This window comes from Fonsecaea nubica (assembly GCF_001646965.1).
Source record: "Fonsecaea nubica strain CBS 269.64 chromosome Unknown Scaff120, whole genome shotgun sequence".
Classification (NCBI taxonomy): domain Eukaryota; kingdom Fungi; phylum Ascomycota; class Eurotiomycetes; order Chaetothyriales; family Herpotrichiellaceae; genus Fonsecaea; species Fonsecaea nubica.
The window spans coordinates 36,147-61,533 of record NW_019173793.1 but is presented as its reverse complement, the minus strand read 5'-3'; the positions used below and the strand labels follow the sequence as shown (position 1 = coordinate 61,533).

General features: G+C 52.3%; 11 protein-coding genes across 11 annotated transcripts; 5 read left to right on the top strand and 6 right to left on the bottom strand.

The window, feature by feature from the left end:
- Positions 1-531: 531 nt before the first annotated feature.
- On the bottom strand, positions 532-1,875 carry AYO20_10748 (hypothetical protein; the record flags this gene model as incomplete). The annotated part of the gene is made up of 1 exon (XM_022649004.1): positions 532-1,875. One exon carries the CDS (start codon positions 1,873-1,875, stop codon positions 532-534), a length of 1,344 nt encoding a protein of 447 aa, XP_022495037.1.
- An 899-nt stretch (positions 1,876-2,774) lies between these two features.
- AYO20_10747 (phosphatidylserine decarboxylase) lies at positions 2,775-6,253 on the bottom strand (the record flags this gene model as incomplete). The annotated part of the gene is made up of 4 exons (XM_022649003.1): positions 2,775-2,993; positions 3,053-5,902; positions 5,956-6,000; positions 6,053-6,253. The coding sequence occupies 4 exons, from the start codon at positions 6,251-6,253 to the stop codon at positions 2,775-2,777; spliced, it is 3,315 nt and encodes a 1,104-aa protein (XP_022495036.1).
- A 1,403-nt stretch (positions 6,254-7,656) lies between these two features.
- Positions 7,657-8,355, bottom strand: AYO20_10746 (hypothetical protein; the record flags this gene model as incomplete). The annotated part of the gene is made up of 1 exon (XM_022649002.1): positions 7,657-8,355. The coding sequence occupies one exon, from the start codon at positions 8,353-8,355 to the stop codon at positions 7,657-7,659; it is 699 nt and encodes a 232-aa protein (XP_022495035.1).
- A 729-nt stretch (positions 8,356-9,084) lies between these two features.
- On the bottom strand, positions 9,085-10,497 carry AYO20_10745 (hypothetical protein; the record flags this gene model as incomplete). Its single annotated transcript, XM_022649001.1, has 1 exon — positions 9,085-10,497. The coding sequence occupies one exon, from the start codon at positions 10,495-10,497 to the stop codon at positions 9,085-9,087; it is 1,413 nt and encodes a 470-aa protein (XP_022495034.1).
- A 722-nt stretch (positions 10,498-11,219) lies between these two features.
- On the top strand, positions 11,220-11,828 carry AYO20_10744 (hypothetical protein; the record flags this gene model as incomplete). Its single annotated transcript, XM_022649000.1, has 1 exon — positions 11,220-11,828. One exon carries the CDS (start codon positions 11,220-11,222, stop codon positions 11,826-11,828), a length of 609 nt encoding a protein of 202 aa, XP_022495033.1.
- A 325-nt stretch (positions 11,829-12,153) lies between these two features.
- AYO20_10743 (hypothetical protein) lies at positions 12,154-13,910 on the top strand (the record flags this gene model as incomplete). Its single annotated transcript, XM_022648999.1, has 2 exons — positions 12,154-12,185; positions 12,236-13,910. 2 exons carry the CDS (start codon positions 12,154-12,156, stop codon positions 13,908-13,910), a joined length of 1,707 nt encoding a protein of 568 aa, XP_022495032.1.
- Positions 13,911-14,681: 771 nt separating this feature from the next.
- AYO20_10742 (hypothetical protein) lies at positions 14,682-15,815 on the top strand (the record flags this gene model as incomplete). The annotated part of the gene is made up of 1 exon (XM_022648998.1): positions 14,682-15,815. One exon carries the CDS (start codon positions 14,682-14,684, stop codon positions 15,813-15,815), a length of 1,134 nt encoding a protein of 377 aa, XP_022495031.1.
- Positions 15,816-16,519: 704 nt separating this feature from the next.
- AYO20_10741 (hypothetical protein) lies at positions 16,520-19,231 on the top strand (the record flags this gene model as incomplete). Its single annotated transcript, XM_022648997.1, has 1 exon — positions 16,520-19,231. One exon carries the CDS (start codon positions 16,520-16,522, stop codon positions 19,229-19,231), a length of 2,712 nt encoding a protein of 903 aa, XP_022495030.1.
- Positions 19,232-19,649: 418 nt separating this feature from the next.
- On the bottom strand, positions 19,650-20,570 carry AYO20_10740 (hypothetical protein; the record flags this gene model as incomplete). The annotated part of the gene is made up of 1 exon (XM_022648996.1): positions 19,650-20,570. One exon carries the CDS (start codon positions 20,568-20,570, stop codon positions 19,650-19,652), a length of 921 nt encoding a protein of 306 aa, XP_022495029.1.
- A 3,028-nt stretch (positions 20,571-23,598) lies between these two features.
- On the top strand, positions 23,599-23,990 carry AYO20_10739 (hypothetical protein; the record flags this gene model as incomplete). The annotated part of the gene is made up of 2 exons (XM_022648995.1): positions 23,599-23,685; positions 23,745-23,990. The coding sequence occupies 2 exons, from the start codon at positions 23,599-23,601 to the stop codon at positions 23,988-23,990; spliced, it is 333 nt and encodes a 110-aa protein (XP_022495028.1).
- A 467-nt stretch (positions 23,991-24,457) lies between these two features.
- AYO20_10738 (hypothetical protein) lies at positions 24,458-25,162 on the bottom strand (the record flags this gene model as incomplete). Its single annotated transcript, XM_022648994.1, has 1 exon — positions 24,458-25,162. The coding sequence occupies one exon, from the start codon at positions 25,160-25,162 to the stop codon at positions 24,458-24,460; it is 705 nt and encodes a 234-aa protein (XP_022495027.1).
- Between the last annotated feature and the right edge of the window lie 225 nt (positions 25,163-25,387).

Genomic DNA, 25,387 nt, shown 5'->3' with positions numbered 1-25,387 from the left:
GGGGAGCGGGAGTCATGATCAGTATTAGCGACAGGCGCCGGTGTTTGTCTTGGGTAGTGCGGCCACGGTGTGATGATGCTGCCAGTGCATGACACAAGCGAATAGATTGTCTGTCAAACAGTGTCAACCTCTTTACATGTGGTCAGCATGAATTTGTGAACAAGGGCGAACGAACATAAAGCTTACAGTACGGACAGGCAGGGACAAGGATGCATGCACGCACTCGGCTGGCACCGAAGGGAAAATAGAATCTGCCCACTTAACTCAAATACTAAGCACATTGAAACATCCTCATCACCCACTCACCGTTGGTCAAAGGTCATAAATGGGTCTTGGGTAGGTCCTGGGTAGGCTGAGGGTAACACTTGACCAGTTGTTCGTGGTTGATGAATGCAAAGAAAGAGTCAAGGAGCGCAGAGACAAGGAAGGAGGATGGCAGTGGCTCAAATCGCAGAATTCGGATGGTAAAACCTGGATTCTGCAATATTTTCTTTTCGTGCCTACAGTGAAGTGAATTGGTCTCAGAGAAACTCATCTCCCAGACCATGGAAACCCAATCACATTTTTCTGCCGTAACCTCATCAACAACAACCAAACTCCTATCACCGAGCTGACCATGCCCGTTCCTGTCGCAGCAAGCAGAAGCGTGGTGAGTATTCGGCTCTGCCTTTGTGATTTCTTGATAACGTTGCTGTACCTCATGTTGCTGAAGCTGACCCGTGAGTACTGGGTTGCCCAACCCAAACTTGGGAGGTACTTGTCCAGTCTCTCCTCGATGTACTTGCGCAGCTTGTACACGGGAGAGGTGACGGAAGATCGCATCTCGATGTAGTTTGCCAACGCCAGGTCTGCAATGACATGCGCATCCTCGGTCCGCTCAGCACTATAGTTCGTGAGGGCTTCCGCTCTGTCGGGAGTCTCGTCAAGCTTGGAGAACAAGACGCGAACCGATTCCAATCCTGCATTCATTCCCTGACCATAGAACGGGACCATCGCATTGGCAGCATCACCTAGGACGACGACACTGTCCGCGAAATGATGCGGTGAGCATTTGATGTTGATCAACGGGAGGTGTGGATTGCGCTTAAACTGGGCCAATAGGTCTTCCGGCGGGATATATGTCGTCAGTCCCGGGAAATACTGGTCAAAGGTCGAGATGAGCTCCGCATCCGTCCCATTCTCTAGCTTGGTGAACAGTTCAACAGGACCAAACAGCGTGCACACAAAGGTATGGTCGAGGTTGGGCAGGGCGATGAACATAAACCGGCCCGCAGGCCAAATATGCAGGTACGTGGGAGGCATGGCGAAGCCTCCCTCCTTGGTGGGGGGCATGGTGAACTCACACCACAAGCAGTCAATGTATATTTGATGATATTCCATGCGGGCAAACTTCATCATATGATGTCGAGTGGCTGAATGAGCGCCATCAGCCCCGATGCAGATGTCAAAAGACACCTCGATCTCCTGGGCACGGGTCGACAATGTGGTCCCCTTCTTGTCCGTTACTTCGAACCAAGCTTTCTTCTTTCGGAAATCTGCACCTGTCAATTTGTGCTGGAAGAAGAGCTTGACATTTGGAAGCGAGTCCAGATGGTCGAGAAGCACCTTGTTGAGCTCTCCTCGGTCCACCGAGCGTTGGAATCGACCGTGAACATCATATGCTTGAGATTGTTGAAGTAAAGCGCCGCCGGAGGAGCGGACATGGATCATTCGCCCATGCATGGGAATTGTTCGACTCAGTATCTTGTCAAGCAGCTCAGGATTACCTGTCGACCGAATGGCGTTGATTCCCCGCTCGGATAAGGCAAGATTAATGGATTTTGTGAAGTTCAGAGGTGTGGTATCCACATTGCGGAGGTCTGGAAAGGACAGCATCGGTCAGTTTCAAGACGCAGGCCATGTAACGTCTGAAGACGAGGGAGGAGCCAGAGAGCGACCAAGAGGTCAATGAATCAGATCATGGAAATCTGCCATCTCACGACATGAAAGAGAAGGAGGAAGTGAGTTCAATCAATCTCAGGGGGAGACAATACCGTCACGCAGTTCGTATACCTCCACCTCTGCCCCCCGAGACGAGGCATAGAGCGCTGCTAATGACCCAACAGGGCCTGCACCCACCACTACCACCTTCTTCCCCTCCATGCTCCTCTCAACTGGCACCAGAGCAACAACGCAAGACGAGAAGAAGAGATATAAGCAGCAAATACGACCAAAGAGGACAGCTTCTGGACAACAAAAGTGCTCAAAGTGATGAATGAAGTCGTGAATGGATACACGACCAGAAAATGTTCACGTCATGTTACCAATTCACGGCGTTAAGCATTAGTGGCCAAGGCGGCACGAGTGGCATTTTAATGCGGTTCAACCTCGGTTATACCTCAGCACGGAAGCTTATCCGAGACAATCAGGCTTTGGTGCTTGGCAAGGCTGAGGAGCTTCAGGAGCGCTAGGACTCACTGCCCGTACAGTATCAAAGGGCCTAGAATAACCTCTTTGAGATCTTGAACTGAGACAGGCAGATATATGACATCGAAAATTGTAAGTTTCTTTCTTTCGTGACATAGTAAGAGCAAGCACGATGTATTGGGACCCAACCAACAAGTGTCGTTGGCCCTGCCAAATTTTTGCCGTTTCCAAACCTAACAGTCAGATAAATCCCATGTCTCTTATGCCCGGTTTCTTTGTATGCGTCTGGTCCAACTCAAACAGGTCGATCTCAATCCAGTCGTTCAATCCCGATTGTTCGTACATTCATCTCATCGTTCATGGTATTGTTAGGCGATATTGGCCGGATGTAGCGAGCTCATAACATCTCGCGACTTTGTGTCGGAGGGAATGATACCATAGTTGTCCATATCGGGAGCAATGCTACCCTCGATTCGTCGTCTGGCTTCCTGTCTTTCCTCATTTGTGATGCTGCTCTCATCCTTCTTCATATCCGGCTTGTATGGCTCAACATTCGGTGAGTGTCCGATGGACATACCGGCACGGACCTGCGCAGTCAACAGTCAGTAACACACATGTAGATTGAAAGCCGAAACGAAGAACATACCAATGTCTCCAAAGCTCCAAGGCTGTTGTCGACGAGATCTCTGTCGTATACCATTTTTCCCGGTTCAAAGAAAAGGAGAATTGTGCTGCCGCCAAATTTGAAGTATCCAAGCTCTTCAGCTCGTTTGACTCGTTCTCCCGGCTTTCGAGTGATGACCGTTGACCCAACCATCATTGCTCCAATACAGACGTACATGACTCTGCCATGCGCAACAGAGTCAATAGGCACTAAAACTCTAACGTTCTCACCATAGACGTCCAACGCCGATCTGATGGCCATGGGATTGACCGTATAGTATTCGCCCTCGATGGCTTTTGGAGTTCCCAAAACACCGTCAACCGGGATATGGAAGCGATGATAATCTTGAGGAGCAAGTCTGAAGATGCCCATACTTCCGCCTTTGTATCGTTTCGCTTCTAATGGATACGCCTCGCCAAATAGTTTCTCAAGTGAGTAATCTCGGCCTTTGACCCAGATTCGTGTCGCGTCATCAATCGTGTTGAACACAACGGAGCGACAGTCTGCTGGGGAGACGATGATTTCAGGTCGATCCGGCGCGCTGCATGGCCGAGCGTTGGGTTTCAATGCTCGATAGAAGAACTCATTGAAATTCTTGAACTCAGAAGTGGGCAGTAGCACTTCAGACATGTCGAGTTGGTGGAAGGCAATAAATCCAGGAATTTGGGCGACCGAGGCCGGATCGTCAAACTTCTTTCCCTGTTTGATTGATAACGATCGGAGCATCTTTTTAATTCGTTTCTTCTCCATCTCGCCAGCGCCCAATCCTTTATAGAGCAAGCGGATGCCAATGCGGACGTACACAGACATTCGTTCTTCGTTGATCTGCCCTGTAATCCGGTCTTGGACAAGAATATTTGCGCTGTTAGCGCCTAACTTGTAACCCCCGTAGCTGATCTTGGTGATGACTTTGGAATACCACTTTCGTTGGGCTTGGCTTTGGGTGACAAAACCGCCCATCACCAAGTTATTGACCTGCCTCCAATCCGAGCTGGCACAAGTGGCAATGTGCGTGATGATGTCGGCTTCGGTGCGCTTGTTCAATTTCGGCTGGTGGCATATTGGACACTCCCGGATCTCGATGACATGCTCTTCATCACCCTCGTCCGCAAGGTCATTGCCCAGAAGTTTCCCCTCTTCACCCGCCGCCCCTGTCGGTTCTTGTGTGATGCTGGGTACTTCATCGTTATTGTCAATCTTGGCAGGAATGATGTCCTTTGCTGTCGAAAATATTTCGGCGGTCTTAATCCTCTCGAGCTGCGACTTCTTTTCACTGCTCTTCTGTAGCTGTTCCTCCAGACACATGACGGCCTGGTCAAAGGTCAAGTCCGCTTCCCCAACATCTTCATTCTCGGCGGCGAACCGTTTGAAGAAGCTGTCAATAGTTGATTCTTTAAGAGTCGATCCCAGCGTGTCAAGCATCGTGGTAAACTCGATCTTACTGATCCGCTTACTGTCGTCCGCATCATACTGTTTCAACATCGCCCTCCAGAACTGTTGCCGCAGCGCCTTATAAGACAGATATCTTCCTCGGATGTGAAGCTCAGGACTGTGTTTGTCTTCCCATCGTTCCTTGTTTTTGAGCTCCAATGGGATGACATATGGGATCATGGTCGGGTCTTCCGCGGGCTGGGCTGGCGGCGTTTCAGTGCCGCCAGGCAATTTCAGATTATTTCCGTTGTTTTCAGGAGGCACGCTGGTAGGCGGCGGGACCCGAGCGGTATCGTCACTACTGCCGCTGTTATTTGTGCTGGACAGTGAAATTTGGGAGTCGTCCTTTTTCAATCCGGGCCTCGCCATTTTGGTTAGACTATTGGCCGACGTGGTACGTGATAAGGGAATACGAAATCTGCCCTTTTGCTGCATTGCCGGCGAATACTCCGGTGGCTCGGGAAGATCATAGAGACCAGTGTCTGGGTCCTCCTGAGGGGCAGCCTGGATCATTTTCTGGAGGGGGAATGAGGTCGAAGCCACAAAGTCGTTGCCTGACAAGCTGTCTCGATCGATCACACTGAATGTAAAGGAGTAGCCGACCTCATGGCGTTTGATCTGGAACACCATCTTCTCATTATATACCGGGTTCAGATTGTGCCGAACCACCTTTGTTCGTAAGACCTTGCGACCCAATGCAGTAACAACGAAGGGGTCCATGTCGAAAGAGGTCCGGGTCATATTTCTTTCAGGTGGTAAATCGTTGATCTTGACAATCTCCAAGAAAATAATGCCATTGACATCATTGTCTTCCGAAAGGAAGTTGTAAGCTCTTGCCGCAATCGATCGGCGACGGAGACGTGCGAGTCTTCTCTTCTTCGCTTTCTTGTCAGCAGTTTCTGGTTTCTGTGTAGACTCGGTCTCTGTAACAGATTCCTCCTGATCCTCGTCAAGATCGTCAAAATCTTCGTCTCCTGCCAGATCATCGAGATTGGAAGAGACACGGGATAGTTCGTCATCCTCCTCTTCTGCTCCCAAGTAGGCTTGGAACTTTTTCCGTATCTCGTCCGGGCTTGCAGATGGATTCGCGGAATCGACAAGAGAGAATTGCATGTACACTTCTCCCGAGACGTTACTCTGTTTCTTGCCTGAAGGTCTCCGCGAGTTCAGCCTGTACCACTTTGGCTGGGTCTGTATCTGCCCATTTGGGAAGATATCTTCGATCGGGATGTCAAACTCGCCCATGTAGTCTTTGCCAAAGCGGTCTTTGTCCCAGCACATGCATTCAAGGAGGGGAACGCCAGTCAAAGGCATATCGAAGCAAATCTTCCATTCAGGATTGAGAGTTTTTGCAATGGAGGGTGTTGACTGTTTCGCACTGCCGAGGGTAACCACAAGATACTACGACTGTCAAAAGGATATTCTGGCTTGTAGGGGAGAGGGTAGTAACGTACGGGATCGGAGGTGCCAGATCGGTCTTTTGGTGCTAGGTTTCTGGCCTGAGGAAGGGTGAGCGACAGCCGATATTGATTCTGGCACGAGGGCAGATACCTTTATAACATATACTTTGAGGATGAGTGGTTTTTGATCGACCAGGGCAACAGTGCTGTTGTTGTTACTCGGAAGTCCTGGAGGACTGGGCCGTCTGCTGCCACCCCCATTGGGCGCAGAACCACTGGCACTTTGATCTTTGTCTTTGTGTTTCGATCCTCCCAGATGGCTAAGGCCTCTAGGCAGTGATATGTGTACCATATTGATTGTACTGAAGGGCGCAGAAATCGTGGGAAAGTCTCGATGATACCGAACCTTTTATGGCCATGCACAGGAGTTGTGCTATAAAGCGGAGGGACTGAGGCTGAAACAGGTCGATGGAAGCTGAAAGGGAAGGATTGAGGGGGTTTGGGGGCTGCCTCAAGTTGGAGGAATTTAACGAGGGGTGGATGAAGACAGCAGCGGGCAGACAGAGTCCTGTTAAGACCAAGAAATAGATGTGTGAGCTGTCAGGAAACTGACAATGTGAAACCAGGTCTGGATAGTTGACAAAGGTGACTTGTGTCTGGCGCAGGTTGTGTCGGTCTGATCAAGTTGGTGGCATGCGCCAGCTGCGGTCTTGGTTATGATGCCATACGTGTTTCTCACACAGTAAGGTGCGAGGGGCAGCCCTTCCAACGCTATCTCTGGGCCTTGGGGGCGCAGGGAAACTCAGGGTCCTTTCTGCAACTCGGACATACGTATGCAATTCACTTATTAGCCTTTTCACCACTACGTCGACAAATAGCCAAGTTGGCGATCTCTTCCCCCTCTCTCCCCCAAATTGAAACTTCTCGACTATGTATGGCTAAGACAGCTTGATGCATTGAACCTGTCGTTCACGAGGCAAAGCCGATGATGTCCATTTCGCGGACTTCCAATCGTCGGCCTCGCTTGCTCCTCCGTCCCAGAGCCTGCCAGGCACCAGATCTTTCCCGATCCCTCGATCATCAGGCGTGCGAAGCTGGAACTTCTCGACCAGTCAGTCACAAAGGCGTCACGTTGGTCCCTAGTTCGCAGCCGTTACAGCAACCAGAGTCAAGCCGGCTGACCGTATAACTGGGACTTGGCTTTGTACATATCATGCCGGAGGTCACGGAAGCCGATGTTACCAGTTATCTGACGTGGAGCAAATATCCACCCACCTTCGGTCCAGCAATTACTTAGAGTGACTTCGAGCGGTGTCAAATGGTCTCTGGCTATCACGGTGTCGCCAAAGAACCACATCCCAGCCACAAGATATTTGCATGCCAAGGTACTTGATACACAAAAGAGAGAAAATTATTATAGAAGCGTGGATTCTGCTCAAGAAACCCCACAGAATAGCGGTCAAGACTCGCGAAAGCTATCGGAAACGGAACAAGGCGTCAACAATATTTCTGTGAGAAGGAAGACCATGTATGCCCAGAAATCGGAGAGCCAACCCACGGAATCCAGCACAAAGTTATTCCCACGCACAAACACTGGCGCCCAGTCCATAATCGCCAGGACTCGGGGACAACTAACTGTGGGTCAAGTTGGTCTTTCTTCAAGCCGATATACGAGTATGCGCCAATCTCTACCGACAATCGATAATCGAGCGTACCAGCCGGGCCACGGTCTCGACTCGTCCATAAGCCCTCCTTTCACCATACAGTTCTTTTCTTTCTCACACTGCCTGTGTGCTTACGTGCTTTGGCTGGGCTGTCGGTCTTGCTTTTCGTAGTTGACGAGGCTGGTGCTGGGAAGAGGCTTTCCACTTCTTTCACAGCCTGTTCTAATGAGTCACAGAACAGCTGCTTCACATGAACGACGACCTCCTTGAACGATGATGCCGTCACTTCGCCCAAGACGGCAACGTCGACTTCGCGCTCCACGTGCCATAACTCCTCGCAGTTCAATGTCAATCCTTGTTTGAGCCGAAAGCCATTGATGTATAACTCAACCTCGGCACCCCTTAATGTTGGACCTCCATCTGTGGTGTTTGTTCTGGCGGGAGTTTGTTGCTGCGACGGTGTCGTGTCTAGCACCTTGGGTAGAACAAGTCGGTGAGTATTGTAGAGTGTTGACAGTTTGCGGCCATGGTGTGCGCAGAAGGACAGGCATGTCAAGGAGGATTGTGTGTCGGTGCTCCTCCGCAACACTAGCATCACTGTATCATTGATACGACTGTTCGCAAGTTTGTCCTTGATATGGATTATGGTTCCAGGAGTGAGTCTCTCTTCATGGCCACTTGTCCAAGTCGTTCTCAACTCTCCGCCAGCACTACTTGTATCAGTGCTTTCGATAAAATCGGTCAAGTCATGGAAGTGATTCGGCCGAACTGGGCGACGGGTGGAGAACATATTGAAGGAACTTAGCATGTAGTGTGATGATTCCGGATTCTATGCGATGAAAAATGGTAGAGCACGGATATCGCACATCAAGGGGCTACCTACGCCTTATATAATTGTGGCAGGTTCCATTCATCAAACAGTTTCTTGCTGGGACTGGGGACTTTTGTGAGATGTGGTCCTTGACAGGCCAGCGAGTTGAGTCCCTCGTCCTCACTCAGCCTTGCAGTCCTTTTCGCGACGGGAAAGGCAGCCACTATTGAGCCACCACGGGTTGCGGATTGGTTGCCTTCTAGGACGGCACAGTCCATGGCAATGCCGAGTACAAGCCACTTGGACTATACTAGGGAGGATAGTATCCGTCACATCCAGGCTTGAGTCATGCACCCGTACTCGGTACAGAGAGGTCACAACGCAATACGGGGTACATACTTTGCGCTTTGTACTCTGCGCTCTGCAGCCGATGGCTCTACAGGGGACAAGGTAACCGGAGTGGGATTGTCTTGTCACTTTATACTTTTGCTCTCAAAAGCCCCTTGCAGAAGTGTCATACATATCACGGAGTACCACGGGCCAAGCTTCTGGGACTTTTGAGTCTCGGACACGGGACTGAAGGACTTGCACACGTGCCGGATGAGTGTCGATCGCTCTTCTTCCGTCGCGATATATGAGTCCCAATAGGACCTGGGACTTGGAATCAATACACCTGTGCTGAACAGATCCCTGGAGGACGCGATTTCTTTAATCTCGGCTCTCGCCACTTGGGTTAACAGGCAAGTATTCTCCCGCAGTGCGTTCGACTTGTCTGTTCTCTTTCAGGACATCGACATTTTCATCCTGGACGCTCTTGATAACCAGATGAGCAGAATCCCTCTCTTCCACCACGATCCCGCCTCCTTTTGCCATTGACAAAAGTTCAGGACTTGCCTTTGTTCGCTTGCCGGTCTCTTTATTCCAAACCCAGCCTTCCTTCAACCACATCCACGTGAGATATGCTCGCAGTTCCTTATCCAATGGAACCACCCTCTTCCACTCTGGTTCGAATGTTCCTGGGTCATCCGCTCCCTCACCATTCCAACTCTTGGCAACTCCTCTCAGCTGATCCCGGCAGAACATGCGCCAACTGTCATGAGAGTATGGCCCAAGTCCAGGCAGATGAGAAATCTCCCATGCCACGCGCTGATCATCGTCATCGAGGACTTCATCTTGCTTGACATCTCGTCCGTCGCCCTTCAGTGGATAATTGTGCTTTCTATACCGCTTTCCGCGTGAAGGTGGGCTTTCGAGCCAGACCTTTGCCATGGCTACACATTTCCTCGCTCGTTGGTTCTGGAAACCTAGTTCATATATGATCGAGGTAATGTCGCTAACTTCGGCGTTGGCAAGGTCTGTCGGTGTAGGGTAGTGTGACATGAGTTGATAGAAGACGGGCATTGCACGCTCCCCAGGCGTTTTATTCAAGAAGATGGTGGCGATAAGAAGACGAAATGGATCATGAGCCAATCTTTCTTGCATCAAGCCGAATTTGTCGTGGGAAAGAGGCGGGAATGGTAGTGTCGCTAGGAATGTAGGTCGATGTTTGTTCGCCTGCGGGAAGTAGGGCGACGTTGTTGATCTCCGGGACTTGTTGGTCTTGGTCTTGGTCTTGAACTGTCTGGCTCCAGGACCGGCCAAAGAGGACTTAGGCTCTGGAGAGAATGGGTCTGGTCCAATATCATCGGGTACGTCTGTGAGACTTGAGTCCGAAGAGAGCTCGTCGACATTGAGTCCATAGTATACTCGGCTTTTGGCAGGTGTTTTTGGTGGCGTGGCAATGATTGAAGCATTCTCAGAGTCTGCACCTAACGCATTGTCGAAGCCCTTGTTCGAGATCTCGTCTGTCTCCATGGAGTTGTCCTCCCGCTGCTCATCTTTGCGGGGCTCCTTCACGAAATGCCTGGAGACATACGTGACACTGCGACGTACACCGGCGCCTCTACGCCTTTGGGATATTTTTGTTGGTAGCCCAGCTTGAACCTTCTCTCGTTCGCGTTCATCATCAGCAATCATGCCCAGGTCATCGGTACGGATGACTGGCAGCTCGGTGACTGAGAGCGGAGAAAGAGGTGGCGACGCCAATATTATACCAGAGGAGATTAGCGCAGCTGCGGTCATCGTTCAGGCGATGTGACGCGCAGCGCCGGATTGTCAGTGATTGGAAGAATAGAGCACCGGGTTGCTCTGTAAGAGTTCTTGTAGGGCTTCTTCCATCTTGCGGCTCTGCACAGGTCTTTCATATCTCAGCGAGTTACTGCTGGTACCTAGCAAAGGCAGGCAGCAGGGAGTGTGGACCCATGCATTCGCATCTCTATGAATATTTACCTTCGTGGGAGTGACTTCCTAGGCGGCCCCAGCCACTCGTATTGGTCACTTCTCACTGATTGCGAGTCCTTAGACACTGTGGCACTTTATCATGTTCCCCACACTCAAGAACCTGTCTGCAGATCATCTCCCTCCAGACCCTCCAGAATGATTTTCCTCGTGGCTGTTGCTCGAGTTGAGGCCAACGAGCTGTCGAGAAACACCAGCAAGCATCGCTGCTCGCCATCTGCCGGGGGAATGCCAGAGAACCAATCATAATCGAAATGACCGAGCGAGGCGAGACAGCTCCACTGCCATTTGGCGCGCAATTTCGCTCTGACTGCGACGGTGGTATTTCCTGTCTACTGCTGGTTGTTGGCGAATATGGCGCTTGAGGCAAGTTTTGTACAGCTCTGACTGAACAGCTGGAGAACTCTCTCTACAACGCTTTCGTGAACGACTTAGCCACCGAACTCGAACCCTGCGCACCCTTCAATCCTCCTCTACAGTAATCGAGCCTGTGACGGACACCGAGCATGGGTGAAGCAGCAGAAATACAAGTAGGGGAGGTGGAAAAAATTGCGACACCTACGATTCGACGTAAACCTGTGCCCACATCGCTGCCACCTCGAGTTCCTAATAAAACCGAAAGTCTCCTGAACCGATGGAAGAACCTCTCGCGCAGAGTTCGCATCCTTGTCCTGGTTGCTGTCCTCGCCATCATTGCGCTTATCATTGGACTTGCAGCAGGTCTCTCGACGCGCAAGCACAAGCAGAACCTACCATTGCCTTTGGGAAATGGTGGTCCCTACACTGGAGATCTGACATACTATGAGCCGGGTCTGGGAGCATGCGGACTTACGTCCGATGACAATGACAAGATTGTGGCCATCTCACACATTGTTTTTGATGCAGTCAGTGTTGGCAGCAACCCAAATGCAAACCCATTGTGTGGCAAGAAGATCAGGGCGCGCAAGGACAACAAGAGTGTTGATCTGACGGTGGTAGACAGGTGCACGGGCTGTCAGCCAATGGACATCGATGTCACCATCAACACTTTTGCTGATTTGGCCGACGTCGACCTTGGTAGAGTATTGGTGGAATGGAATTGGTTGGAAAATGTTCCTGCTGGAGCCCAGTCCTGAAGCATACTGTGGTTACAGCAGGTGATGGCATGTGAGGCGGCAGATCAGCTTTAGCGGGTACAGCGCTAGCGCAGCATTACGGAGAGACAGCATCCTCCCAGCACGAGGTATACTCAGCCTTGCCTAGATGAGGAAGACAGACGACGCAGTTTCGTTACTGCCGAGCATACAGAGGACCAACAATATCGAAGGAGATCGACGCCCGCAATCGGACATGAGCGTTGCTCGATTGAATATTCATTATGTACTTTGACTCCACGGCCCTCGGGACAGACCCTTCGCTCAGACTTCAAGAGAATACCTCGAAGCGCGAAACTCATAAAAGATGTCTATTGTGGCATTAGCAGACGGGCAGCAGTATGTCCAGTGCTCATCACCCCGAGAGGATATTTCTAACGGTGTTCAAGGTCCAGCGTTACGCTCGATGTTCTCCACGATGTCGCAGCGCGCAATAACATCCGAATTGCGTCCAAGGGAGACGAAGAAGCATACCTTCTTGTCCTTCAATCAGCTGACATGACGGCTGCAAATGTCGACAGCCTGCCAGACTACATCGATCCTCGGCTCGAGCCCGTTCCTACGATCGGTGGACGAGAGTATTGGAAATCCAAGAATAATAGTCACAATGCATGGAGTCACCAAGCGCATATTGTGGCAGAGAAACCGCTGTCGGACGTCCTCAAAGGTCGCAAGGTCATTATGAAAGATAACATGTCTGTTTATGGTCTACCACATACTTGTGGAACCTTCCCTCAACTTGTTTCCAAGGATGGGAAATATCCCATCGCTCAGATCGACGCAACAATAACAAAGAGATTGCTGGAGGCTGGAGCCACTATAGCAGGCACATCAACGTGTGAGAACTATTCTCTGACGCCGATGTCCTACACTTCAGCCAATGGGCCGGTTCATAACCCTTGGCTCCACGACCATAACACGGGCGGGAGTACAAGCGGAGGGGCATGTCTCCTCGCGCTGGGGAACGCTCGGTCAGCTGGAGTCCCCGGTCTAGAGGAAGCCGGGGAAGACGTTGATATGGCGATGGGTGGCGATCAAGCAGGGAGCATCCGCCTTCCGTCTGCATACTGCGGCGTCTATGGTCTCAAGCCCACGCATGGCCTTGTCCCGTATACGGGCATCGCTGGACTTCATCCAATGATCGACTACACAGGCCCGATGGCGAGAAAATTGGAGGATATAGCCACTTTACTCACAGTGGTTGCTGGCTATGATGGGCTTGATACACGCATGACGCCTGAATCGCCACTCCGGCAGCATGTTACTGATTATGTTCAGCAACTCGCTTCTGAAGAGCACCCGGGCAAAGGCCTCAAAGTCGGCATCATCACGGAGTCACTCAGTGCTCCAGGCACACAGTCAGAAGTCGCAGAGATCGTGCGTTCCGCCGCATTGGAACACTTCAAAGCGAGCGGAGCAACAGTTTCCGAAGTTTCAGTGCCGATGCATCTGCTCGGTCCCGCCATCTGGACCGCAGCAACCAGAGCGCACCTCGCTGGACTGGCCATTGGTGGCCGCATACCTGACGTACTCAGCCATAATATTCCGCATCTGTCCCTGAGATGGCCCCCAGACCAAGAAATGTACGATCTATTGACCGTGGCTAACCCTGCAGTCATAAATATCATTTTCTGCGAGACGTTTCTTAAAGAAAAATTTGGTCCAGAAGTCCAGGCGAAGGCACATCGCCATGTCTTGCAATTAAGAGCAGCTTATGACAAGGCGCTGGAGGAATTTGATGTCCTTATCACCCCTACGACGCCAGCGGTTGCTCCTCCACATCCTGATTTGCGCCCAGAGGCCGAAGGTGGCAGCAGCGTCATGGACAAGATCAAACTAGCAGTTGGATCAACCAACCACACATGTCCGTTCAATGTCACAGGCCATCCCGCATTGAACGTGCCTTGTGGTTGGGCTCCTGCGCGGAACGGGCGCGGGATGCTCCCTGTTGGTATGCAGGTGATCGGCAAGAGATGGGATGATATTCGAGTCTTGAAAGCAGCCAAAGCATTCGAGTTGGGTGGCGGGGGCTTGGGCGCATGGCCTGGTCAAACGAAAGGGTGATGCGGTGATAGAGGAAGATGAGGTTTCTTATTCTCTCTGTCTCTCTCTCTCTCTCCCCCTTGATGTTGACTTTCTTTCACCGGCCACAAACTGCGAATGTTGCAGATGGTCGAACTCCGGTCTATATTGCTCTCTTCACCATCTCTATACAGGCAGCAGCTTCTTCAGATTGATTGATTCTAAATTTCAGATCCAGCACGACAAGATCTGCGTGCGGCACACCATGCTTCCGTAGACTTACGTCTCTTATACGGCCTCAACATGGAGCTTCCGTCTTCCGTCTCGCGGCTGTCGCACAGGCCCCTGTTTGTGTGTTTCAGAATTCCATTTCCATTCTCGGATCCTGAGCACAATGCTTTTAACTCCGTGGCACCTATACCTATACCATCCTCACGTCTTACTAGTCCCTCTTTCTCGTCTTCAGGGACTGGCTGCGCGGTTCGATATCTGACTGTGCCCGTCGTCCCAAGTAGCCGCTCGCTGCGTAGCGGTTGATTAGTGTGTCGCTCCTCGAGTTGCACCATCCCCCGGCACTCGACTTGTGCCACGACCGAGAAACCGGATCAGGTAGTACCCGGCGTCAGTGACCTACCTGTGTGCCGTTTGTCGAGGAAAACAACCACGGCCTGTGTCGTTGTCAAATACCTCTTCATCCGCACTGCTACTCTAAAGTTTGATACCTCCAAACCCCTTGAACCCATCATAGCCTCATCGTCGTCAAGTTGGTCTTCTGCTCTCTCGAGCCTATACTCACCATCACGAAGATATCCAATGACGTGGTTCAGGCCATTGACTGTAGGGGCCTTTGTTGGCGTGGCTGTTGCACAGGACTTGGCCACAGTACTCGCAAACACACCCGAGTTGTCCAACCTTACCTCCTACTTGGAACTGTTTCCGGACCTCACGACGACGTTGGGAGCGCTCCAGAACATCACTCTTCTTGCACCCAGCGACAATGCTTTTGCGAAGCTGTTCAACTCCCCCGCAGGACTTGGCCTGGTTCAGAACGACACCTCGGCAATCGAAGCACTGTTGACCTACCACGTGTTGAACGGGACGTCTACCGACTTTGGCGACAAGCTGTTCATCCCGACTCTTCTGCAATCGCCTCAATTTACCAACGTAACTGGCGGTCAAGTGGTCGGAGCAACTTCCAACAAGAACGAAGTTTCCTTCACCTCGGGGTTGCTCAGCAATGCCGGTGTCAGCAGCGGCCCTGTCACCTTCAGTGGTGGCGTGGTACACATTCTGGACAGCGTCTTGACTATCCCGCAAAACATATCGGATACGGCAATTCAACTCAACCTCTCTGCTGCTGTGGGTGCTCTCACCAGTGCAAACCTGGCGACAGCGGTCGACATCCTATCTGATGTTACCTTGTTTGTCCCCAATAACGAAGCGTTCGAGGCGATCGGTTCTGCTCTCCCAAATCTGACCACGCAAGACTTGTCCTCGATCCTCCAGTATCATCTGGTTCAAGGCGTGGTCGGGTACAGCACCCTGTTGCAGAATGGCAAGGTGCAAACGGCTCAGGGCAACGACCTGACCATCACCATCGAGAACGGGGAGGTCTTTGTGAATAGTGCACGAGTGGTTGTGCCCGATGTCCTCGTCGCTAATGGTGTGGTTCACGTCATTGACAATGTGCTGAACCCCAACAACACCACCGCGATGCCCAAACCATCCCAGACATCTGGCTCGCCCGCATTCAGTGGTGCTAGCTCTGCCAGCAGCATCCCTTTCACCTCGGGAGTGGCTGTGCCAACTACCACGATGGCTAGTCAATCCGCCACAGGTGCAACGGCGACATCAAGCAGTAGTTCTGGAGCTGCGGTACCGGCGAGAACTGGTGTGGTTGGTGCAGCGGCCGTATGCGGCGCGGCGCTTCTAGTTTTGAACATGTAAATAAAACGACGATAAGAGGAGGATAAGGACGAGCATGATAGATGAAATCAGGTCAGAGCCAGGGTGCAATAGGATGTGTTTAGTGAGGCGCACAGGGTAGATTGTGGGGAATCGTGAGTCCTTGAGTTTGCGCACTTTGCACTTTGACAGGGAGATTCAGTGGGATACGAGCTACACAAGGATCGTTTGCATCTTGAAAGCAAACAAGCGCCTGTAAAAGATCTATTATCCAGAATAATAGAATTATTGCTGATCTATTTTGGCTGCGTGGGAAAGTGGGAAAATGGGAAATGGGAGATGAGGAGGGCGCCTGGAAAGGATCCAATCAACCAGCCTTGCCATTTTCCCGCCACCAGCAATTCGACCGACTGCGCCACGACAACCAACGACATCATCGCAGACGGGGGCCTCACTTCTTGCAAGAACCAAACCACAGAGTGACACGACACTCCAACCCTTGACCCTTGCCTCCATAAAGCTCAGTTCGCTTTCACCACCTGTCTCTCTCCTTCGACTCATATCTTCGAACATCCTGGCCAAACCATCCTCCCGTTCTTTGTGGTGACAGGGTCTTCTCCCCGCCCGCTTAAGCGCCCCCGACAAGTCCACAATAAGTCGCCTTTGGGCACAAATGGTACCCGCGGTCTAAGCGCCTTGAAGTACAACAAAGTGCGGCCGCATCATGCGACCACCCGTCCACTATCATGCCTTCCAAAGTTCGAGATAATAGCACCGAGCGGCGGCGCGAGAAAAAGGAGTCGTCACGATCAGAAAAGGACAGAAAAGAACGAGATCATCGAGACCGAGAGAGGGATCGGGAAAAAGACCGTGACCGAGACCGGGATAGAGATAAAGACAGGGACAAGGAAAGACATCGATCGCATCGCAAAGCCTCTGTCCGTGAAAAGACATCCTCAAGAACATCCATCTCACCGGTCAATGAAAAGAGACGGTCCTCCATGCCTGGAAAGGTCGAAGATGTCCCCATCAAATCGGACTCCAAGTCCAGCCTGCCCTATCCCTCATTCTCCAGAGAACATAGCCGTGAAGCCGTCGGACTGGGAAGTCACCCCGTCCTCAACGTCCTCACTCCCCCTGCGACCGATCTGAATATTTCCAAAGACAAACCACCCTCGAGGCATTCTACGTCTGCGCATGAGGCGCCGCCCAGTCCGCCGCTCACCGACAAGAACTCGGGCACGGCGAAATGGAAAGCCAATGTCGGGAGGCCCGTGTCGGTCAACACCATTCAGGAAGAAGAGATGGGTCCTCAGACGGAGGGAGATGTGAAGACTACAGCCAAGGCACGCCTCATACCAAAAACCAGAGGATCCAAGGGCCATCTGCGTACTTCCTCTGAGCTGGGCACAGACAGTTCCCCGACCCGGAAACCGCGCGATACACCAACCACGCCATTGAAAACGGTAACCCCAGCCTCAACAATGCCCATTTCTCAAAGATCAGTCAGTCAACCCACCCGGACTGCTTCTCCCACAACTACCAACAGTGCAACCGAAACTGGCACGAACATCAGTTCCGAAGCGACTTCGATAGCCCCAGAACAACCTACCATTCAGCGGCCAGGGTCAAAAATCCCTTCCACCACCATGTATCCCGATGGCCCAACAGTTGTCATCCCCCAGTCAAGGGGAGTTACACCAATGGAAGTCTATATAGAGGACAATGCCTCAGTCATAACGGGGACCCCTGCGGGTGTCTCACAAACCCCCGGACCTCCGCCACCGCCTCCAGCGCCCATCCCCGTCTCTGTACCCAAGGTCGACTACCTGCTGCAGCACGGTGGACTAAACCAGTCGGTAACGAAGAATTTGCTACTGGCCGGAAAACCCATGGCGGTGCAACAAGCTCAGGCGCCGAATCAACACTCTATTTTGGTTGCAAATCTATTCGAACCTTATGTTGCGCTGCTTGATGACTACGAAAAAGTCATGTCGAAGAACGGTTCATTAGCCGTAGCCACTGGGTACCGCTCAGTGGCACGACGACTTCTGGATCGACTTGAGGCTGTTTTTGCACGAGATATCTCCTCGGAAGCATGTCAGTGTCCCATGTGCGAATACGATCATTCCGAGGACGTCAGAGGTGTCAGTTGGGGCGAAGTCCTGGAGCTGGTGTCTGGGAGAAAAGATCTCCCCAGTTGGCCTCCTTTCGCCTTTACGCAGTCACCGGTGGGATTGGGGATCTCTCTAGAGTTCCGCGTACCCATGCAGAAACTCGACATTGATGTACCGGAAGAGTACAGAGAACACTACATCCGACAGTCGCGCAAGACGAAGCAGAGCGTGGATAAGTGGCTTAGCCGACAGAGTGACGACCCTAGTTCGCCGCCTGAAGAGGTCGACGAGGAGACCTTGACCTTTGCCATCTTGACACATCTTCCCGCTGGTCAAAGGCCTATCTTCAAAGATCTGCTCGGTATCGTGGATCGGCCGATCGAACCTCCTAGACGAGCACCGACGCCCGAACTAGAGAAGCAAAAAGGCGAACCCCGTCCGCCTCACCCAACACCGACTCCAACGCCCGCTCCCAGAGTTCAGCCTCCATACATCGCTGTTGCCTCGCAAGCGATACAAAGGTTATACCGATTAGCGACCGCACCCAGAGATTGCGAGGCTGCACTGTTCTTACTCAACAATCGTTCAATGCACAACGCACTGGCCACGTTGGCTGCAATTTCCAACGACGAATGGGACATTCTGATCTCAGGCCGCTTTGATGGGTTTCTCAGGAGTGGTGCAGAAGACGTTCCCTTACCGGAGCACATCCCATCAAGAGGACCGACGCCTTATCGGCCCCCGACTCGAGGCGCTACGCCTGGTTACGGGCCTCAAACTAATGGTAATGGTTACGGTTCTCGCCAGACCAGCTACTCCCAGCCTCACGCGCACACAAACGGCGTTCCCAATGCCCAGTTTGGGGCACCCATTGCATTCGATGAGGAGACCGAGCTGGCGACCCTGGCTGAGATTGAACGTGACATCTATGCCGGAATGGAAGCCCTCGAAGATGCCTTTGAGATCCTGCACAACAAAGCAGAAAACGTTCGTCGAGCCCTACGAGAGCGCTCTGCTGGCCTAGCAGCAGCCGCCCAGCGCCGACGTGGCGTGATGGGTGGCGGAATTGAGGTCCGCATGGATACTCCGGCGAGCGGGATCCTGCCCAACGGAGAAAACGGGACCGCAGGGCGATGGGACGCCGAGACTGACGACGGGCTCGGGGAGTGGGACGGCTTAGGAGAGATCGAGCCGGACGATTCAGCCAGCAACATCTCCAGTGCGCGGAGGAGACGGCCAAAGAGACGAAACGAGAGGCGCACGCCGGCTTTGATTGAGGAAGAGGACGAGCTCGACGACGACGGGGCCAGCGCAGGCACAGCGAGCCCAAGGAAAAGGTGACAAAGGGTGACATGATGTGACATGACATGTTTTGATGTGAGATGAACGTGTGCTTATCTGGCATGCATCTGTTTGACTACAAAAAGGGGTCCAGAATCACGAGACGTAGGCATTGCATGGATGGTATCATCGTTGCATATTTCCTGGCTAGCTAGTTTCATTGGGCGCGTTTCGGCAGGTTGTTCAGACAAGGAGGCGTCATTTTTGAGATCACAGAACATCAAACGCAATGAGAAAGAAAGAAGATTGATTGTGCTTATAATCCTGGCAGTAGTAAGTGTCTCTGTGCGTATACTCTCGTTCTGTGGTTTCCATCAAGATAAAGACCCTCCCCCTTTATTTCTTTCCAATGCTCACACTATTCAACTATCGCTCTATAGGTAACATAGTTAGCTCGTTCGGTCGTTAGCTACATTATTTAAGATTTGTCGGACGGGGTCCTGTCAAAGAAACCCAACCCAAAGGAGCCGTCAACGTTGCCCAGGACGGCTCGCGAAGTTCCACTCATCTCGTTGTCCTGGTAAAAACTTCTGGCGCTGCCGTCGACGTGTCCCACGTCCCCCATGACGGCCCTTGCTTGCTCCTTGATGAGATTTCGAATGTACTGATGACTTGCTAGCTTGGTCGGCTCGGCAAGGCCCGTGGCCGCGAAGTTGGCGGCACCAGCAGCAGCAGCGGTGGGGAAGATGCCTTCGGGGCTGTGGGAGTCGGACCCGGAAGCTTGAAGCAACAACCGAATGCTGGACGGCTCAGGCATGGCTTCCATCGCCTGCCTCACCAGCTCGACCTGCATCGCGTCGTCGTCGACCAGCCCGAGATATTGAAGCAGATAGTCGAGTCTGTCCACAAAGTTGTCGAGATCCGCAATGTGGGCTTCGATCTTGCGATGATGTTCCAGCGTCTGGGCTTGACCCGGGGCCGTCTTGGTGAACGACGATAAGTGAGGAGAATCTGAATAGGGATCTTGCTCTGGGACTGCGTCCTCCGTCGCATAGAACGCTGGCTCGATCGCCGCCATCTCACCTACATGCACCACTCCTTCAGACCTGTCCTCCCTGATCTTGAGCCCGGAATTCTCATGGTACTTCTTCGAGTGCTGCAACAGCCGCCTCAAACTCTCGACGCTGACTCTGACCACCTGCTTCTGGGATTCCAACTGTGCTTGCATCGCTGGCGGATGGTTGGCCGAAGAAGTCCCGCGAACCGTCGACCCCACCGCGCTGAGCCAGCCTCTCAGGAGGAGGAGCTTCGTGAAGGCCATGTTAAATTCTCCCCCCTGTTGGGCATCCAGCGTCACGTAGTTGCACCCATCCAGACACGTGGTCAAGAAACTGGACATGGCTATATTGCCCAGAACCAAGCCTGCCTGCTCCATTCTTTGGGCTCTGCTCGGTTTGGCGATAGGGTGAGGAGAGGACGACGGGTTTTCGTTAGCTATGCTATGCTACGCAATGCCGTGATATGCTATGCGATGCTGTCCACAGGGTCGGGCTCTGCCTTGTGTGGTTTTCTGTAGCCAACCGGCAAGGAATGAAGGGATAAGGCAGAAAAGAGAGGTGAGGAGGGGGGACAGCGGGTTGGGAGAAGGGTGCGGCTGTCCAACAAGTTTTGTCAAGGGAGGGATTGACGCTGTCCTCTGAGGCCAGAAGCTCCCCTCCTGCGGCGCCTACAAGTTCCATTGACGTGGCGGGCCGAGAAGCCACTCGCCTTCCCTCTCTCCAGCATTCCATCCCTCTGATTGGGTTCCCCGTTCGCCTCCCCAAGCCCTTCAACCCATCTTTCTCTCCATCTTGGTTGTCACGCGCGATCATCGATAAGGATCGAAGCGAAAATGCGGGCAAGACTAGACATTAGCATGGCTCGGTCGAGGCTACATCCCACTCTTGTGGAACGACGCAACCGCCCGTTCGACGTGGACTGGCATTGTCACGGAGCTGCGGCGAGGCTGTACGGCGCTAACCCCTCAAAAAGCGACATGGGGATGCGCAAGGACCAGTCAAGAGTTGCTCATCCCACGCTAATTAGCAATACGGTTTCTGGGCGTTCAATTTCGGGGTTGTCTGCGCACATACCATTGTGATGAGGACATACGGGAAGATGAGATGGAATTCTTTTGCATAGGTGGGTAGGTACTGTGCATAGGCCCTTGCGCGATATAAATAGCCGCCTTGTCGAACTTCAACAAGACCTGCTGTATCGTGCTATTCATACTGTATGGTAACTCCTCTGTAAGGCTCAAGCTACTCAGTTTTCTTATCTACTGTGTACCTCATATGTACCCTTGGTTATGGACCCCGAGGGATGACCCCTTTACGATAGACATAGCATAACTCCAGCACGAGAGTGGGGGCTTGAGCAGCGACCGCTCGGCATCTTACATGTCTATTTCCTCGTCTTGTCCGTTCTTCCTTTTTGACCAAGCAGTAAACCCAGAGACGCGCACATATCAGGGCAGAGTGGGGTACGATGTTGGCCCGCAGTCATCTTTGTAGCGTTCTCGAGTTCGTGTCGCATCGTAAATTCTCGATGCGGGGCTTGAGGAGGATTCTGCTATGGCAGGTGCTGGAAAGATTTGCTGCCTCTTCTCGGAGATGGCGTGGTGAGATGGCCGCTTCTTGTTCCCAGCGCAACTGACTTCACCTCAGCAGTTAAGGGCTCATCAAGTGTTCCACTGATATGGCATCTCCTTTGCTCCTAATTGATATATCACCTTGAAACCGAAGGGGTGGATGTTCTCCACGCTCCAATGGGTCGCAAGCTCGAAAAGTTAGCATAGCTGCTGGCACAGCACTAGAAGTCGACGTTGTATATTGGTCGATTGTTCGCGCATCGGATGCAAACTACCTCCGCAGGCACGTTCTCGGTACATTCCTCCATTTTAGCCTGCTTGCTTGTGAGATGGGATATTCCCAATGGATATTAGTTCAAAAAACCCTGTTCCAAGAAAAAGAAGGGGAAAAGGACGAGAAGAGTCGATGTAAAGAAGAGGCTGTTCTTTGTTGGTGACTCGGATTCTGGAATATGGTATCGGAATATCATTGTTCCTTGCACATGATCTCCCCCTTCCGACTTCTCTCGTCCACCATCTTCTTCCAAACACAACGCCGATCGCCTTGCAATTGAATGACCTCAGCAACAAGATGAGTCATCTCATCAGTCTCGCCATGACGCTTCGGTGCAGCCGCCGTCGCCAGAACCTTTCCATGCTGCCGGTCGCTTGCGAAAGCCAAAGCCCGGTGAATGGCGGCGCTGAGCACATTGAGAGGAACAATGCAAGAATGCGCAGTGACAGGTGAAGGGTGCTCCTGTATTGTGTTCAGATCGAAGGAGGCACGCAAAGTTAACCCTCCCGAGCGGTTCCAAACAAAGCTGATGTGATGACATCTCTTAACGGCTCGCCTAATGCACACGGCTCCGATCCGACAATTACACACGGCCGAATAAGCAGAAAGCCGCTCAACTACAAAAATCTCTCGGCCGTACGAGCACGAGTACGAGGTATTGTCCCGGCCACGAAAACTAGAGCTGTCCCGTCTTGCCCGTCACACCCATCCGCCTGTTGTTTCTCGCCTTGACAATGAAAATAGAATACAAGACAATTATTGGAAGATGATTACAGGTGATTGAGAAAAATATCCTCCATAGTTCGACAACGGGTTTGTTGCAGTACTCCGTCGGACGCCCGCGGGTATGGGCGGTTGTGCTGCAACGCCGATAGACGAGTGCCACTCGTTGCTATCCGCAGGCGGGTCTTTCCGTGATCTCACCTTGAGCAGCGATCGACATGCAGTCTTTCGCTAAGTACGATGTAGTGGACTGGCGGAGATAAAACTGGAGAGGCGAGGCAAGTTTCTGTCGGTACGCATCGTCGGAGACTCTGGCCTCAGATTGCATCCGCGCCGGAACAATTCTTCTCCTTTGCAGTATGTCACTTGTCCTCGCACGGTCATTCGCCGAAAGCGAGGCTTAAAGTACCCTACTCCTGCTTAGGAAGAGGGTATGTATATATCGCACCCTTCGTCCCCGGTTTGACTACAACGTATGGGAGAGCAGTGACAAACAGAGATTTGTAAATTCCTAACACTTCCTCAACCGAAGCCACTCGTTCCTGTCACTCTTTCTCAAATAAACCAAACCCCGTACACAATCCAGCACAACCGACAGGAGAACATACAACGAAAGAGACATTGAGAACTAGTAACGCAAGCAAGAATCCAAACTTCAGAAAATGCGCATATGTCGCAGCAAGCGCTCTGACATCCCTCCCACTGTACCGCCAACCACTGCGCGACCCCAAGTTCGACCCATGGATACTGGGTCGGAATATAGTTCAGCCTCCGACAGCTACGCCAGCAGCAAAAGCAGTCATGGCAGCAGCAATAGATGTGCGTGTGCCAGCTGTGACTCCCGGCGGCATGTCTCCCGTGGCGGCCGACATCGCAGGCACCAGAGCGGTGCATCCCAGGCCGAATTGTTGATTAGTGGATTGACCCAAACGCTGCGGACTCTTCAGGCCATGAGCGAGCAGGAGAGGCTTCTGAGAGAGCAAAACGAGATGCGGAGAAATTCCAAAGACACCGAAAGTAGTGACGATGGGAAAGACGTCGAATCAACGGATGATATGGACGGCGAGAGTGAGATAGGAGGCGAACTCGAGGCATCTGCTACAGTCACAAGAGCGGACTACGAGCAGCGTCTGGACGACCGCAAGGCTAGGAAAGGCCTGAACAACTATCAGGCTGCTCTAACAGGCCGTTGACAAAGGTCGACGCAACGCTGGGGTTGTTGATGGGAGAGGAGGGCTTGATGTGTCAACATCCCTTCAATCTGTACATTACCACAGAAATGACCCAGTGTGGCCAAGGTCGAACGTTTTCACGTCCCTGCCATCGATGGTCCTGTAAATAGTTTAGGGCGAAGATCCCTGATCCTCATGATTCATGAACAATAGACATGCTCGAAACATTGCTCAGATTCCTCTAGGTTTATCTCTGAGCGTTTCCACCTAGAAGCTTAAACCGCTTCTCAAAAGACTTTTCGGTTCGTTCGATAGGATACGCTGTCTGCGCCGGATGATCGTCACTCGTCTCATTGGTAGGACCATAGCAGCGGACGGACAATTGAATGACCAGACCCCGCAATCTGAGAGAGAGAGCAGATGTCGCTGCACGTCGAATCCCAGATTGAGGGCGAACATGGACGATTTAGTCGGAGTAGTGGTCTCGATCAATACTGGGCGTTCGTCGAGCCTTCGTTTCTTTCCACCAGATCTCCCACGCCCAGCCCGCGCCCGACTTTCACCTTGACCATCTTCTCCTTCTTCCCGTTCTCGCCATTGACCGTCTCGCCCTCCTCGCCCTTCTTGCCCAGCGAACCTACTCCGTCACCCTCATCCTCGTCCTCCTCCGGCAGACTCTTGATCTGCATACTCTTGAGATCCATGCGCATGGCGAAGGCGTCCTCTCCGTCGGCGTAGTACTTGCTCTCGACCTTTTCCACCTCGAACCCAAGAGTGTCGCGGTACAGGTGCAGGGCCGCGGTGTTGGACATGCGTACGTGCAGGCTGACGTAGTTGGCGTTGAACACCTCGGCCATGGCCCGCTGGCTCATCCTCATCAACTTCTCCGCGATGCCCAGCCGTCGGTGTGTCCGCATCACCGACAGACTAGTGATGTGCCCGTGCTGGACCCCGTCCGGGGGATCCTCCTCCATCTTCGCAAGTACATAGCCCACGACTTTCGGGTAGCGCGGCGGTTTCGACCCGGAGCCGCGCACGACGGCGACAAAGGAGAGCTGTGGCCAGGTGAGCGCGTGGTAGAGGTAGTATTTGAGGAAGTAGTTTTCAGGCAGGTTCGTTAGGTTGCACTGTTGGATCGATGGGAGAAGGGAGATGTGGGATGGATACGACGAGACCGGTACAATGTCGACCATCTTGGCGGGCTTGGACTGGGCTGATAAAGACGACAGGTACCAGAGGGGAGCAATATGCCAGAAGAAAGGCTGTATACCGGTATGGTTAAACGCAGGGAAACTTGTCGTGTGTCAAGGTTGTGGAGGATGGAGACTGCGGCTTATTTCAAATGACACACTTTTCCTGTCATTCTCAGCCTTGGGCTTTGGTTTCTTCTATGTAACTCCAAACCCTCCCTCCCTTAA